General features: G+C 37.3%; 1 protein-coding gene across 1 annotated transcript in view; it reads right to left on the bottom strand.

Annotated features, from left to right (window-relative positions):
- COX16 (cytochrome c oxidase assembly factor COX16) overlaps window positions 1-16,122 on the bottom strand; it is a 46,661-nt gene that overhangs the window by 26,823 nt on the left and 3,716 nt on the right. Inside the window, exon 2 of the mRNA XM_079309880.1 lies at window positions 7,613-7,690. Coding sequence (XP_079166006.1) covers window positions 7,613-7,690 — 78 coding nt within the window. The remainder of the gene's footprint in view (window positions 1-7,612; window positions 7,691-16,122) is intronic.

Genomic DNA, 16,122 nt, shown 5'->3' with positions numbered 1-16,122 from the left:
GCAAGGTCTGCTTTTATTTGGTACAATATGCTTCATGATATAAAGGTAACTGACTGACAAAGACTTCTTTTCTCACCTATAAGCAATCCTAAATGCATGCCTCTCACATCCTTTACAGCACCAAACAACATTCCAGTGTATTATTTTCTCAACTTTTGGAGGACCTAGGGCCAAGCTCAGTAATGCATTTAGTATTCAAAAATCAACTCAATCTACTTATACAAGGAAATTAACCAGTTTATCATTAGACTTGAGACCCAGGCCAACTTGACCTGCTTAAGGAAAAAGAAGAAAACAATAATCACCAACATCAATTCCTGGCCATGCTGCGCTTGTCTAATTAGCTAACTGAAACCAATTAAACACAGGAAGATGCAGTTATAAATAAATAAATGCTAAAATGCTAGATGAGAAGACTTGATTATTCTGCCAATTTCAGTGACAGATGCTAAAATAATTCCACATTCCTTGGCTTATGGGTTTAGAAAGGATACCTTTCCCATCCAAAATATTCCACCAGACATTAACTGAAGATGTTCTGATTTTGGTCACACTCAAATCAAGCAGGATGTTTTTAATTCAAACTTCTATGGAATCAAATTCTCCAGAATGCAGCAATACCTCAGGCACAAACAACAGATAATAATAAGAGTTCTTCTACCTTCAAGGCATCTGCTAGTTCGCAAATGAAGCTCCAGCAAGAGTATCTAGGGTAGGCTTCATCTGACCTAATTTTATTTATCCAAACTTTTGACTTAAAGCACAAAGTCTCAACTTAGGCTCTTCCTCCAGTCACCTGTAGATGGGCATTCCTTGAGAAAGTAAGTCTCAGCTAAAGATATATATCCAAAACCACCAACTGTCTGCACCATGAAGTTAGGTAAAGGTTTATCTTACCCGTTATCCCCTGGTCAAATAAAATATAACCATATTCATACACTAAGGAAGGTAATTGTCTCTGCAATGGGGTAATAATAAAATCTCAAGCTCAAACTCTCTATTTTTCAATCTATCAAAAGAGGACAACATATTTCTCAAGTATCTACTTTAAAATGGAATGCAACCTATGTTGGGACATTTCCTCTCAAACCTCCTTTACAGACTGCCTGGATAGCTATCTCAAACCAGGCATTACACTTAGGACAATGGAAAAATGATCAAGATGAAACCCTGACTTAGTGCACAGCACCACAAGCATACATCTAGATTTAGCTGAGCAGATACTGAAATTTTACTTCCCTATCTTTAATAATACAAAGAACCCATTTAGAGTCTTTTGAGTATTAACAGTGGTAATTTAAATTGACCTTAATGTTGGTAGGGGGTGTTTGCACACCAGGAAGGCTAAAGGATGAGCCTTAATCCATCTAATCCATTTGGAATAAATAAAAGCAGAAAGCCTGCAGAATACACAAGGTAATTGAGAGCACGGACAATCTGGGCTGGCAGCAGTAGCAGTAAGTCCATTAATTGTCATTAGAACACCATGGACTCTGCCAGTCCAGTTCAATCACAGTGACTTGGCCTATCCACATTACTCCTGGAAATGGTGAAGTCCATCAAGTTTTGGTCAGACTGAGGATCCTGGGGAACACCAAGGTGTAATAGCATTTCAAACACCGAAGCTTATCCACTAAGAACTGTAGTAAGTATATCTTGCAGTTTCCAGTCAATAGAAAAGTTTATGGAAGAAAGTTAAAAAACACACCTTTTCATCTTGCTATCCATTTCTTAGTATCTTTGATAGCCTTTCAAATACAGCAAATACTGTTTTCTAACACAGAAGCAGATTCATAAAGAAGATAAACAAATCAGCTTACAGTAAACCAGCCTCATCTAGTAGCTCACAGTGTGTGTAGTGATGGGGACAATCTGCTGACATTCCACAAATCTAAGTTAAAAATCATAAAATTTGTATAATTTTAAACACTACAGATATATTCAGAGGTTTAGGTGATTTTGTCTTAAAATTTTCACCTCATATGAAACATACTATTTAAAGGAAAAAATGATGGGACATAGATAAACATGACATTATTCATAAACCATACTAACATTACACTAAACATTGAAATTACATTTTATTCTTTAATGCTTCTTTTTTCTGCAACAAACAAACTAAAGAAGCAAACCAAACTTCTGCTGGGGCACAGAAATCTCATCCAGATGGACTTTATAGGGAAGTAAAATAGAAGCAATAACCAACAGACAATTTCTCCTGTACTACTCCAGGACATGCCCATATGTGCAACTCCCACGGACATACCTGAGGCAGTTTACATAAGGACAGCAATATTAATGTGCCAGCCATCAACAAGGCAGGGCCTTGTGCAGTCACTTGAAGATGTGTTCCCTTTTTGGGTGGATGCTGAACCTCATTTAAACACTACTCTGCTGCAGTGCAGCCATCTCGACTCAACAGTGTGAAACTTTGAGCAGTATGTGTGTGAACAGAGCAGTGTTTTGACAGCAAAACAGAAGTGTTCTAATAGGCAGATACCACCTCTTAACTATACACTGATAACAATGAGAAAATGCTGGACTGACTTCCTACACCTTTCTGAGGCAAATGTCAGATGTGTTCTTGCTTGACATAAAAGTCTCATGGAAATCAGTCAGTTCTCTGCTCCTGTTTCTTTCTAGCTATTTCACCTTGACCCAGAACACTTGAAGTAATGGATCTCACCTGAGGAAATTTTTTAATACTCATATGAATTTAAATAATTATTTTTATTTGAATTAATTAACTTTCCTATTTCCTATGTAAAGTAGAGCAGCATTAATTACCTATATTCTACAGACTAAGAAAGTGAGATAGGCAGAGAGGAGCTCTGTGGTACAGAAGGTAGCTGAAGAGAGAACCTGAACAAGATGGATATAAAATTTCCAGTGAGATCAGTGGGTCAGTGGGATGCTGCTGTGAGTCTCCTGACACCCACTCATGAGATTAAAGACACAATGTTAAAGAACAGCACCAGGGACCAACTAGCAATATTTAAATCTGTAACAATACTGAGTATAACCAACTGGACAGTCAATTTATACCACTATCAAGCCCCACTATGAGAATTGCTGTAAACCAGAAAAGTCAGAGTGCCATAAGATACCATGTTAACCTCCTTTTCTCCTTCCCTTTCCAAAGGACAAGGCTCCCAGAATAATCTTCTACACCCCCCCAAGTGCTTTTTTTCTCAATTCAAGGTCCAGGATCATAAAATGAAAGCTGAGATTTTCACAATTATAATTCATAATTTTTGAACTAATACCTTAAAACAAAGCAAATACACAATAAATGAAGATTCACAATGGCAACACTAATACTCTACATGTGTCAATAAGCAATGCCTCATGGGTAACTACATGCCAGTCAATTGGTCAAAAACACTACCTAAGAAATTTTTAAGACAATCTGCAGTCTGCATAAGCAGGCTTTACACTCCCAGTGCACTTACTGAGTATGCTTCCAACCACCACTCCTTTAATGCTTTTTCTGGGTTTACAGGTTTACTGCTCATAGAGAATGGTGAAAGACCAGGTCAGGAATTTTCTTTTTCATCTGGATTTTAACTCCTGGAATGCAGTACAACAGTCATACATATTTAAATACACAACTGATTTCAGGGTAAAACTCGTGGAGGAGAAACTGAAATTTTATCATTTTGACTCTTTACTGCCTCTCCTTTCTATCTCATTAAGACAGAAAACAAAAGTATTGTTTCTTAGCATTCTACTTTTGGGGTGTGTTCACTTTGCACGGGACAAAGAAAAATTGAACAGGATCTTCATAGTTTGTAAAGAGATAAGTATGTAACACTATTGTACATAACCCACAGCAGGAAATATTTGCAGACTTCAAAGACTAATTGATGTTTTGTTTCCTATCAAAATGGCATAGAGATTCCAGATTTATTAGAAGTACTTCTGCTGCACATTACCCTGGAGGAACTCATTCAGTCCTATCCCATCCCAAAAGTCTGAGAACCTGCCTTGCAATGATGTATCTTCAACAGAGTCAATTTGGAGCTTAAAAACTCTCTTACTCTAAAAGGTTTGCTGATGGGGGGAAAGCAAACTTTTCCAGGTAGTTAATATATCACTTCCATTCAATTCTCTACAGTAGCCATCGTCCAGCAGTACAGACCACACCTCATGTTCCAAGATTCTTATATCCAAAACTAAATCTGAATCAGCAAGTCTCTACAACACCTGGAATGACAACAATGGGTTCATAGTATATAAAGTAATTGATTGTAATATATATTTTCTGTATATTTAATAGACATTACATTTTCAGTAAAAAAATACAAATTTAATAAAAAACTCAAATTACATACAAAAGAAGAAAGACAAAGAAAGGGCCTAGTCTTCCATTTATGAATAATGGCATCTGGAACAATGCCTATACAAGCCTACTAATGTCTTCTCTGTTAATTCCACATAGTTTTCCCATAAGCATACCTGGTTTTCTGTAACCAATTCAGATTTGCATAAATTCTTCCCAGAAAGTGAACAATTACCTTACCTAATGATTTCTCCATTAATGGACATTTCAGCAACAATAGATAATGGAGAAATCCTTGATTAGTTTCAGGAGAATTCTGACTAGCATAAACAGGCATTACATCAGTAAGAGCCTCAGCAAGCTTTATTTAAATGCAGGACATTCATTGTGCTGAGGGAATATGACTTAACTAGGTATCCTGAGAAAAACATGTAGCCAAAATGGGTTTTTTTGCCTTTGGAAGAGATGGGCATATCTAAGGTCCTGATATTCAGAGATGAACTAAATGGATGAACTATCTGCTCTTTAAATACTAAGACATCCTCTTCAATAGCAGCTCTAGGCTCTGTCTCTCTATCCTATGCATTGGCTGAGCTGCAGTCCAAAATCCCAACACACAGCCCAAACAAATAAGAGGACACAATTCCTTCTGCAGCCCCGTCTCAGCCCCTCTCCCAAACCTAATGCTAGTCCCAGCCCAATGCATCATAACCAAATTATACTCTCTCAAAGGTCCAAACCAACATTTACTCTTGAATTTGAATACCTTTATAAGGGAATGTTCTTTAAAAGTCAGTTTGACATTAATAACATGGTCACTGTTACTACTGCAGCTTTTTTCATTAAGCCACAAGAATCCAAAGTTGCAGCTAGCCCCCCAGTCACTGAAACACAGACTACACAGCAGCAGTTCTGCTGCAGTGCTGCCTTTGAATATCACTGTTGACTGAGAAGTTGCTTACTAATGTGGTTTTCCTCTAAGCATGGTGTGAAATTAAATGTAAAAAAGAAAATGAACAGGTACTTTTGAAGGCAAAGGATCATGGTTTGGCATCTGAAATGTATTAGAGGTTTACCACAAAATGATTATTTAAGTTTTGCCTTCTTAGCAGCTGAATTAACAAGGAAACAAATTCAGGAATCATGCTTACAAAAGGTAGTATACTGGAGTTTGCACATCTTTAAAATATAATAAAAAAGACAAGCACTTGGGTGTTATGAATCCTAGCTTGCTTTAGGATTTGTACAACCTCAATTTTTTCAGCAGTAAAATGTAAATAATAATCCTACCTTTTCTGACAGTAGGACTAAGAAGCTTAATCCATTTAAATTCTGTGAAAGTCTTTTGAGCTTCTTCTATTGAAATTGTTATTTAATTAAATATTTTTATTATTCTGAAGGAGCAGCTGTAACAAAAAAAAGTCTTATTTCTTTCATTGCTTATTGCATTTTGCATGTAACTGTCCAACCCCTCCAGAAGAGTACTAGTCCATCTGTCCCTGTTCTGATAAGGATTTACAATAGTCCAACTGTGTTATATGAGAAAAGCATCAGGATTTTAACAGCACTTTTGAATTACACACATTAACATTCTTTTCCTGAGTTTCGTGCACATTTTAAACTAGAATTTTTTTATCCATTAAAATACATTCTAGTCTCCCTTGCTGTCTTATTTAGTGAATTAGAACGTCTTTCAACTCTATTTTTATGGACATAGAAACAAAAATGAATGGAACACATTTGTCCATCTACAAACAAGCCCAAAGTTGGTGTTGCTAGTTCTGAGCCAATATTGCACTGTTCTTTACTTCAATGTCATCTACTTCTGAATAAAACTGCAAGGAAAAGAAAAAGAATACACAAAAGAGATGCTGCAGACTTAAGTAATACTCATTAGAGCATAACTCAGAAGTCTTCTTTTAGCTTTTCATAGTTTAAGAACTCCAGGGTGAAGTAGCTTCCACTCAGAGCTTTCATGCACTACTGACTAATTCAGTAATGCTTCCCTTAATTATAAATGTTGGGACAAAGAGTCTCATGGATCTGAATTAGCACAACTCTTAACAGTGGCTTTCCCTGGGTTGCTCTCACAGTGCAGATCATGGGGGTCAAATACAACACAATGAGTATGAATCTGACCCAAAAACTAACAGAAACACAACAGGCAAATTCTTATCCCATTATGGGAGAAAAACTTTAAAGGCTCCAAATGGTCCTAAAAGGTTAGAAATTATAGAAAATAGCTACCCAGAAGACAGAACTAGAGTACAGATGTGTAAGATTACTCTCCTGGTCTACAGGTTCTGTAATATACAGTTTTGAGCAGGATGGGCCACACCAGGCATGGAAAGCCATAGCCAGGTATGCAACAGAGAACAATGAGGAACGATTCAAGTCATTGACATGGTCCACAAGGTGCCTAAGACAAAACAAAGGCGTCTCCAAATTCTGAACAGCTCAGGATATCAAAGATTTCACCACAGTAGAAATCCACAGCATCCAGAGTCCTGCACATTTTTGTTTTTCTATAAAGTGACATAGTCTTTAAATCAGCTTTGTGCAACCTGCAAGTCAGCAGCTCTGAGACCAGAAAGCCTCTCTGCATTGCAATAGCAGACCTGCATATTACCAAACCAGGGAAAGCAAGCCAATATTACTTTCTGCTGAATGGACACACTCCTTTCAGATCATTTAACATGCAATCTGGAACTAGTGCTGCACTTGGAGGTGTAGGTAGCACTAGTAAACAAGCCATTTCCCTGAGATAGGTTTCAGGTTCACTTTTAAAAACGTGTTTTGTATACAGGATATTCTGAAAATGGGTAGGGACTAGCTCCTGTTTCCTTCACAAGGACTGAAGAACAGGATGCAGCACAATGTCAAAGGTACCTGCTTCTCTCAGTGTATGCAAAGCCAAGCCCCAGAAACCATCTAACATCATATGCTCACTGTCAAGTATTGTTTGAAAACCGAACCTTTTAAAATATCAGTTTTCTTAGTCTAAATTGGATACAGTACCCTTGCAATAACCTCCTCCTAGACATACTGCACGTCCTTCTCAGGATCCAGAACTGCCACTTACAATCAACTAAAGGAACAAAATGTTTCTATTATTTATGTTGATTTTTTCACGGATGGCAAAGGATTCATCATCATGTCAGCCCCTTTATTGTTACCTACTCTGCCTACTGCCTTTGAGACTCAGCTGTAGCTCAGGGCCAAGCAGTGAAAGGCAAATCCCCTACACCAAGTTTGCTTGTCCTATAAATTCTTTAGAAAGCAGCATGTAGGCATAAGGAAGTGAAAAGCAAAGGAAACCATTTAAACTACCTTGCCATGCAGTTTGTGAACATCGTATCTTATCTGAGTAAATTCACGGAGTCCAAAAGATCCTCCAATGAGATAGAGCTGAAAACAGAATGAAAACAGATGTGTTAGGATTGTTAGAAAAGAACACTTTGCACACCTACAAAAAATACTGTGCATACTGACCCAATTCATTTACCAGGGGATTCTGCTATTTTTCCAACAGAAACATCAGAAGCTGAAGAAAATAATGCTTTAGAAAATAAGTATAGGTGCCTTCTTCCACTCTCAGAGCCTGGATTTCACACTTTTCCTCTTTCATACAAAGACAGCTGCTACATGATTCTGACTTCTCAGGGACTTCCTTTCCTCTTACCCCTTCTTTTCCCTCCCCATGTGGTTTCCTGACATAACAGCAGCAAAGGAACCTTTACCTCACTGCCACAGGTTTTATTCTCATAAATTTTCAAACTCTATGGGGAAGTAACAATGCCACACTGACTTACTCTGGTGTCTGTGGGTAACATCTGATTAAGCTTCTGAGCAGACCATGACTGTAGCTATAGTTCAATAACATATTATCACCCAAGCTAAGAAATCACATCCAGAACACCTATCCTTTCAATATTCCTTAGTTATCAGGCAATTTCCTCTATGCTTTTGAAGCTTAAGAATAATAAAGGGAGAAACGGGGGCCTTTATATCCACACAAGAAATCATTATATTATTCTTTCTTATGACAGAGTGATATCAGAAAACTGTGTATGTATTTTTACCATTAGAAATGGATAGACCATCCAAAGATCAAGCATTGTTTAAGAAAGAAGAGATTTGAAAATTAGCTTAGAAATCTATCTACTCTGTGTAAGACAGGTCCCTTGCTACAGCTCTGACCTCACAGTGTCTGCTGTTCTCTGTTAATGCAGATGCACAGGAGGCCAAAAGGCTTCACATCTAGAGACACACATCTAAGGAAGGTGGAAGCATTCTCTGAGGACCTGAGTGAAGGTAGAAAAAAAATTCCAAACAAAACCCACCCTCTTTCATCATGCAACTTGCTATTACAGTCCTTCATTACAGACTGTTGCTGAACTGCTGTTTTCTACACAACTTGCTGGCTGATTTCTTACTACATATCAGGTTTGCAGCAATGGCCTGTGTCCAGGAATTGTTATAATTATGCTGTGCAGGTAGTCAAAGTGCATGCTCCTTCCAGAAAGCGGAAGCTTGTGTCACTGTGGCCACAAAGAATTAGAAATTAGAAACAAAAACCTGCCTTCTACACTTACTCATTCTCAAAATAGCAGGACTGCATTATTTCCCACCAAGAAGGTAAAATTACAACCACACACATACTTGGATGGTGGTAAGGTACAGAATGGTACCCCAGAACTGATGTACTCTGTTCAAAGAAGAAACCCTTCATCAATAGCCAGGAGTTAAAGGCTCCAGAGTCTCTTTCTGGCCCTTTCAATAAGCCTTGAAATCTAGCTGATAATAAAAACAGACACACATTTTTCAATATGAACACCCAGCTGCTAGGCCACAGACCACTGGTTTCAGAAAGCCAATCAGAAAATCATCATATGGTACCAAGTCCAGCAACTAGAAACACAAATGACGAAAAACTGGATGGCATCATAGAATCATCAAAATACTCAGTAGGAAAAAAAAAAAAACAAAACAAAAGAAGAGTCTTCCCCATGTCAGTATTTTGGTAAGAAAAAAACTAAAGAAAGCGGAAAATAAAAATGTTGAAAATGGTTAAAAAGAACTTGAACATTATTCAAGGTTCATTCAATCAAATCAGAAGATTTGTCAGATGAAGATATGGTAGCACATAATGCTGAAAATCTCAAGGATTAGACTGTAACTGAATTTTAACATGGTTAATGCCTAAATTTTCATTAGCTGATCTTTAATTCCTTTACAAGTAGTATGTTAATTTACAGCCACTGTATTAATAAACTTTAAGTCCTAATAAACACAAATCTGAAATGCTATAGACAAATTTATGGCTGTTACAAACCAGAGCTTCTTGCCTTTTTTCCATATTAGTACATTGTCAAAGAATGTCTATGGCAAGGCAAAAGCAACTACATTAGAAATGGCTCAGTTATTAAACCAGGCAGAAAGCAGCAATTACTTGTGACATCAATTAAAAATTAATTTGTCCAACAATAAACTTGCATGGAGTATATCCTGTTAAGAGATGCAATATGAACAACTGGAAGACTGGCTTACAAAGCCATGCTGTAAACTAGAAAGGAAGTATTACATTCTTTAGCTTAAAAAATCTGTAATATAGACTGCAACTACAAAAAATCAAGGTGAAGGTTGTTGCTTGAAGTAAGTCACGTGCTACTCACTTTGTCTCATCACATCCTATCCCTTGTTTGACAGCAACCATCCATGACATGGTGCATTTTACATTTACAGCTACACACAGTAAAGAAGTTGACACACACACCTCTCATTTCCTGTTTTGGAATGCAGGATTTGGCCTGATGCTGCAGTTTTACTCACAATACCTTGGTACTATTAAGAGGAAAAAACCCACTTTGGATTGTGATGCACTTCTGCTCTTCACAGAGCAGAAGCAGCATAACAAGCCTGGCAAGTTGGCATATTTAGCTTATCAGGCATTATCAGTACAGTTGCCTTTACATTTCCAATACTGCACTGGCTGATTTACCTTACCATGAAACATCAGCTCCATCAGAGACAAAGCACATTGATACTGTAAGAAAGTACAAATGCTGCTAAAATATTACACAGTGTAGTGCTGAAAGGTTAGGACTAAGATTAAATAAATTTGCAAAGTACAGGAAGCACACAAAGAATATAATATATTTACATGTCCACTTGACCAATATTCTAAAGAACCAAAGATGATGTCTGACTTCACTGCAAAGCAGACCCGAATCAGTCATACTCAGCACTTATTAGATCAACCAACAGCATGTCAATACAGTCAGCTGACAGCCTGAGCATGAATCACACTCATCTACACAAGCCACAGCAGCAATGGACAGCTATTCAGTCAATTACCTTTTTGAAAACTGTGCTCAAAAGCCAATAAAAGAAGGTATAAATGAATTCATGCAACTGTAATACTATTAAAGGTAGCAAAGGACTCGCTGACTGACAATGCATGGAGTAGAAATACTAGTCTTGGCTTTAACAGTTTCCTTTCTGTTCTGCTGCATTATGAGTGAAGGTGCTACCTTAATTCCAGTTAGCTGCATCTACAGACAACAGTGAACCAGCAAGAATCACCAGACAAAATAATTAGAAGTGGGATAAGACTCAAAATGCCCAGCACCATTATTGGTTTGCTGGTTTTGCATATTCTGTATGTCTCACATACTTTTCTAGTTCCCCAAGCTGTAAAATAGAGCTGATCTCTAGATTCTTTGCAAAACACTCGTCAGTTTAAAAAGCCTTACAATGGACAAATTTACACAATGCAACCCAAAAGCAACAGTGAAGTCCAGTATGCTCCATCCACTAGTCCAGGCATAAAAAGACAGCAGAAGCTATTCAGGATGCCATATAAATATAAGTTAGGTTGGCAACATTCTAATGAAGTCAGGATCAAGTTCACTCTCCTGTTAAGTGAAGGGGGAAAAGTAATGTCACATATAATAAAAATTAAAACACATTTTTTTCTTTACAATTTTAGAATCATACAGATACTTAATGTACATGATAAAATATTAAGGCACTGGCATCTGAAGGATACTCAAGCTGGAAAGTTCATATGTATCTGCAATCTTTTATTGTGAGGGAACTACTCATTTTATTTGCTTCACAATGCAGAATAAAAAAAATATGTAGTGATCATCTATCTGGTTACTTCAATGCTCTCAGCAGATTGATGAGATGATGATAACTTCTCATTTTTTTCCTTTATACCTGAAATTTAGGAAGGTAAAGATCATTAACCATACTAGTTAGCCAGTACTTAACACCAAAGCAAACAGTTTAACAGCACTGCTATTACAACCCCCATTAAAGATCCCACACTGGATTATTCCTTTATGTTTCAGTGAGTACACAAAAAACCCCCTACAACGTTGTAATGCAATTATGCATGCATGGAAGACTTGCATGTTCCAAAACAAAATGAAAGATAGGATGTGACATAAGAGCACCATCTGTCACATACACTCAGCAACCTCAATAAACATTTTATGTAAAAAAATGACATAAAATTCTCTTTAATAACATTCTTCTAAAAATTCTATTTGTTCACGTCTCTATTGGGAAGTATGTTATGCAATCAGTTATAGATGGCATCAGACTGATTCCTTGAACCACATCTTAGGATGGGAAATACTTATATTTGTCACCAACTACGGTAGGGGGTCACTGGGGGCTCATAACAGCAGAACTTAGGGCTTACAAGAGATCCCTTTTTTGGTTTCCTTCATAATCTAAAGCAACCAGCTTCACTTCATTGGGTTAACAAAATAATAAGAAACTGCTTCTCTGGCAGCATCAACAATTTGCCATGTTAGAGGCATCACTGTTGTTAGAGAAAGCCATTCCTACTATAGTACCAGTTGTGAAAGAGATTATTACAAAGTCATCAATCCCTAAATTAACCAAATCACAAGGTTTAGTGCTGGCAACGCAGAGAATGCAGTGGTAGAAAATGTTACACTTATACAAAGAAGGAACATGGTAATTTTCTAACCTCTTCTTCAAGACTGCTGCTACAAAACTCTCCAGCATTCATCAGGAGCATCAAAACAAGAGCAGAAGTGAATAGTTTTAGTTTAGTTTGCAGTGATCACAGCAAAGAGAGATTTGGGGGTTCCTTTTTAAAGAACTGTCAGATGTGCAATGCAAGACCGGTGAAAGATGGCAATTTAGCAGTCCAGAAGACTGAAGCCTCTTTTCTTTTCCCTAAATAAAGTAGCAGGGCAAATTGCCAGTCCCAGAAAAGACCATGCAACTCCTCTTAACCTGAAGCGCCCCCCTCTGCCAGCTCTAACTCTCAAAAGTTTATTTCCCACAGCCATTCCTGCACTTGGCTCTAAAGCTGAAACTGCAGGGAAGAGAGAAAAACAGTGAAATGCTCTCCTCACCCTCGATGGCAGCCAAAGAGGGTCTACCTTTACTTCTTGTCTATAACAAAATGGCAATAACTTTCAGTTCACACCAGAGGTCTCCTTTGGAGGGAAACAGAAACCAAACCCATGCATCTATCAATTCCAAGGCACATCAATTAAGTGAATGCTCCGACTCAATGCATGTGCTGGAATCACACACTATAGAAAGGCTGAACTGCATTACACTCAGAAATGGATGAAATGCAGCAGTAGATGACCACATGGATACCATGCTGGCATTCAGGAACAGCAGCTGGTATAAACTGGAGCCAATTGTTACTGACTGATAAAGCAGAACATAGTTTGCACAGCATGTAGAACACGTGCAGAACATTAAACTTGGCCCAAGGTATCAGGTTAATTGGCTTAGTAAGAGAATGCTCAAAGCCATGATTTTAAAGATTGCAAATATGAATGGCTAAAGGCCAGAGAACAAAAAAAAAAAACCAAAAAACAAACAAACAAACCTTGTCCATAACCTTTTGATCTTACTATTCAATGTCTTATGAGAAAACAAAACTTCTGTTTGTGAAAATGTCTAATTCCTAATAGGTTTTAAAGCAAAGAAAATGCATGTAATAGAAACCAATCTAAGAATAATGCAGAAGAGATAGAAACCCATACATTCCTCAATGTGAGCATGAGCAAAAAAGGGGCATTTTTAGCCACAGTATTGTCATTTTGCATTACACACATTGCTTTGCTCAGACAGCAAAGGAATTTCACTCTGCAGCTGCAGCTGTTTGAAATCCAAGTCTGCCCTGGTGATCAAGCTGCAATTTCTGAACATTATCTTTATTTTCTCCAAAAGCTTCTAAAAAACAAAATTTCAATTCCTTATTAAAATTACCATTTCCACAACTCACAGGTTCAAATCTAGCCAAGGTAAACTACAATGAGAACGTGTTTAAATCTTGTGGCAAGCTGGTGTTCTTGCTGGTGATATGTTAGGCCCTGCTCAAAACTGCAATAAACTGAAATCTGCATGAAAGAACATAAAAAGAAACCACAAGAAGTATTATTTCTCTATTGCTAACCCAGTATAATAAACATGAATCTTACACTTTTACCATCACAAGCCCTTGAAGAAGTGGGAGATCTAGGGCAGAACTAAACACACAGTGAAAATAGACAAGTCTGGACTTCTCTTTCTGTTCTGAGCTCAACAGAGAACATCAGAGCCCCTGAGTGCCAGGTGAGTCCATTCTAACAGCATTAAACTGTGCAAATACACACTTTATGTTTTGAAATGAAATAGAGGAAAAATCTGAAGTACTAAAGAGTGTCTATTTGTTTGTCACATGTATCTGGAAAACTGCTCTCAAAGACTGAAAACTAAAAATTTAAGGCAGAATTTAAAATTTAAACATTTAAAGCAGAACTCAGTAGTTTTTAGACCTAATAGTCATCTGAAAGATGGAAGTCAGCCACTCAGACTGCACAAACTGGACAGCACAGAAGCCCATTCAGCCTAAACACTGACTTCCACACGAGCACTAACAGTTCCAGGGCTGGTTTTGTCTGGAACAGCTCCACACTGTGGATTCAAACACACACAGATGAACAGGAGAAGCAAAGCAGAAGCACAGGAGAAGTTGAAGACATATCTCATCACAGGCCTAGAGACTCAATAGTCTAATACAAGTCACTGAAGCATAAAAACAACACTTTGTTATTCACTGATTGGGAGCAACAACTTTTAAATTCTAAAAACAGTTTTATATTTATTGTTCCTCTAGGCTGCAAATGTAATATTTGTGACTTTTACAGGCAATCACAATTTATCTACAAACACTAGAAGTGAGAATTATCTTCTTGTGGATTAATGTTAACTTCCATTCATCTCTCAAAAATGTATTAACATTCAAATCAACTCTTCTGCACATGTTAAATGTTATTGTAAAGTTACATGAAGTAATACATATTAATAAAAGTCCTGCAATTCAGTATTATGAATTGTTTAAGGCAATATTGTGAAAGATGTTAGCAATAACACTGACACATCTAAAAGTGAAAAATTCTGATTACAGTAATCCTTCTTTGAACAATATCAGAAGACAATGTAATAACAGTTGCTACTCAGACACTGATACCAACAATAAGACCTCAGAATCATGATTATTCCCAAGAAAAACTGTCCATATTTCCAGTGTCCACATGATGTTTTTACAGGCAGATCCTCCAGAATCTGTGGAGAAGTGTGCCTTGTATTTAGCATATCCCAGCACTCCAAATTGAGCAGATTTTTGTGAAATTACTAGAAATAGTGAATTCAAAGAAATCTATGAAAATTTGATCCATTAACCCTGTAAATTTCCACTTTAAGTAACTCACAGGACCACAAAATATAATTTCATATATCTGTAAAACATTTGTGGGCATCAGCCCTTGCTCCGAGACGACCCTGACTTCACACCAGTGAACAAAACTAATCCATGGACATGTAATTTCATGTCCTGATGTCTGGAAATGTTGTTTTGGTTTTGTTTGTTAAAACAACTGGGTCATTAATGAGAATCTGAGATGCCACTGACCTTCTCTAATGGTGCCTAGAAGCACTGACCACATTGCTGCAGCTCTGTTAGGGATTTGTTCTAATCTGACCTTTTTTCCAGTCCTGTACATGACATGCACCCTTGGCATCCCTTGCCAAAGTGTTTATCAAAGTAAGCTTGCACTGTTCAAGGCAGTGGTGTAGATGGCATTGGAGTATAGTCCGTGCTAATAATCACTAATGGAAATAAATTTTATAAACATATTTATTTAATAAAATCTTTCACTGCTCCAAGCCACCTGTGTCTTCTCCTTTGGCAATCCAAGACATGCCATGTAAAACACCAAAGATGAGATCCAGAAGGAGAAGCAAAGTACTTGTAAAAGCAGTCACTACTTTTGAAAGGAATGAAAAGAAGTCAAAATACATAGCAATAGGTATGGAGAATGTTGCAACATAGTGAAAATCTGAAAATCTGCATGACTAAACACAGAGAGATATACTTATTTTAGGTGTGAAATAAAAATCATCAGATGAACCACAGAATACATTTTCTTTCTGCTAGAATGTCACTTCAGATACTCAGAACATATTTTTTCCTTGTAACATACTGACAGAATTGGAACTGCATCTTTACATTCATTTTGTAGCTTAGAGTTTGAAAAAAAATCCTTGCCTAGAATCAGATGGAATCACAACCACAAAGGCAAGTCTTGGGAAGTGCTGTGAGCATATGAAACAATAGGGGGATTTTTAAAATGTGTTTTGCATTTGCTACCACTTTGCAATTTTTAAATTCAAACTTGTTTCCTTAATGATATAGAGCCATCATTTAAACCTGCTGGAAAAGAATAACTTCTATCAGGCTTCAAAGATTCCAAGAGTACCAGAGAGGTGACCTTACATGTTCAGTGTCCCAT

Source organism: Erithacus rubecula (assembly GCF_903797595.1).
Source record: "Erithacus rubecula genome assembly, chromosome: 6".
Taxonomy (NCBI): Eukaryota; Metazoa; Chordata; class Aves; order Passeriformes; family Muscicapidae; genus Erithacus; species Erithacus rubecula.
Note: the sequence above shows the minus strand (reverse complement) of the source record. Positions and strands in the feature narration are given on the sequence as shown.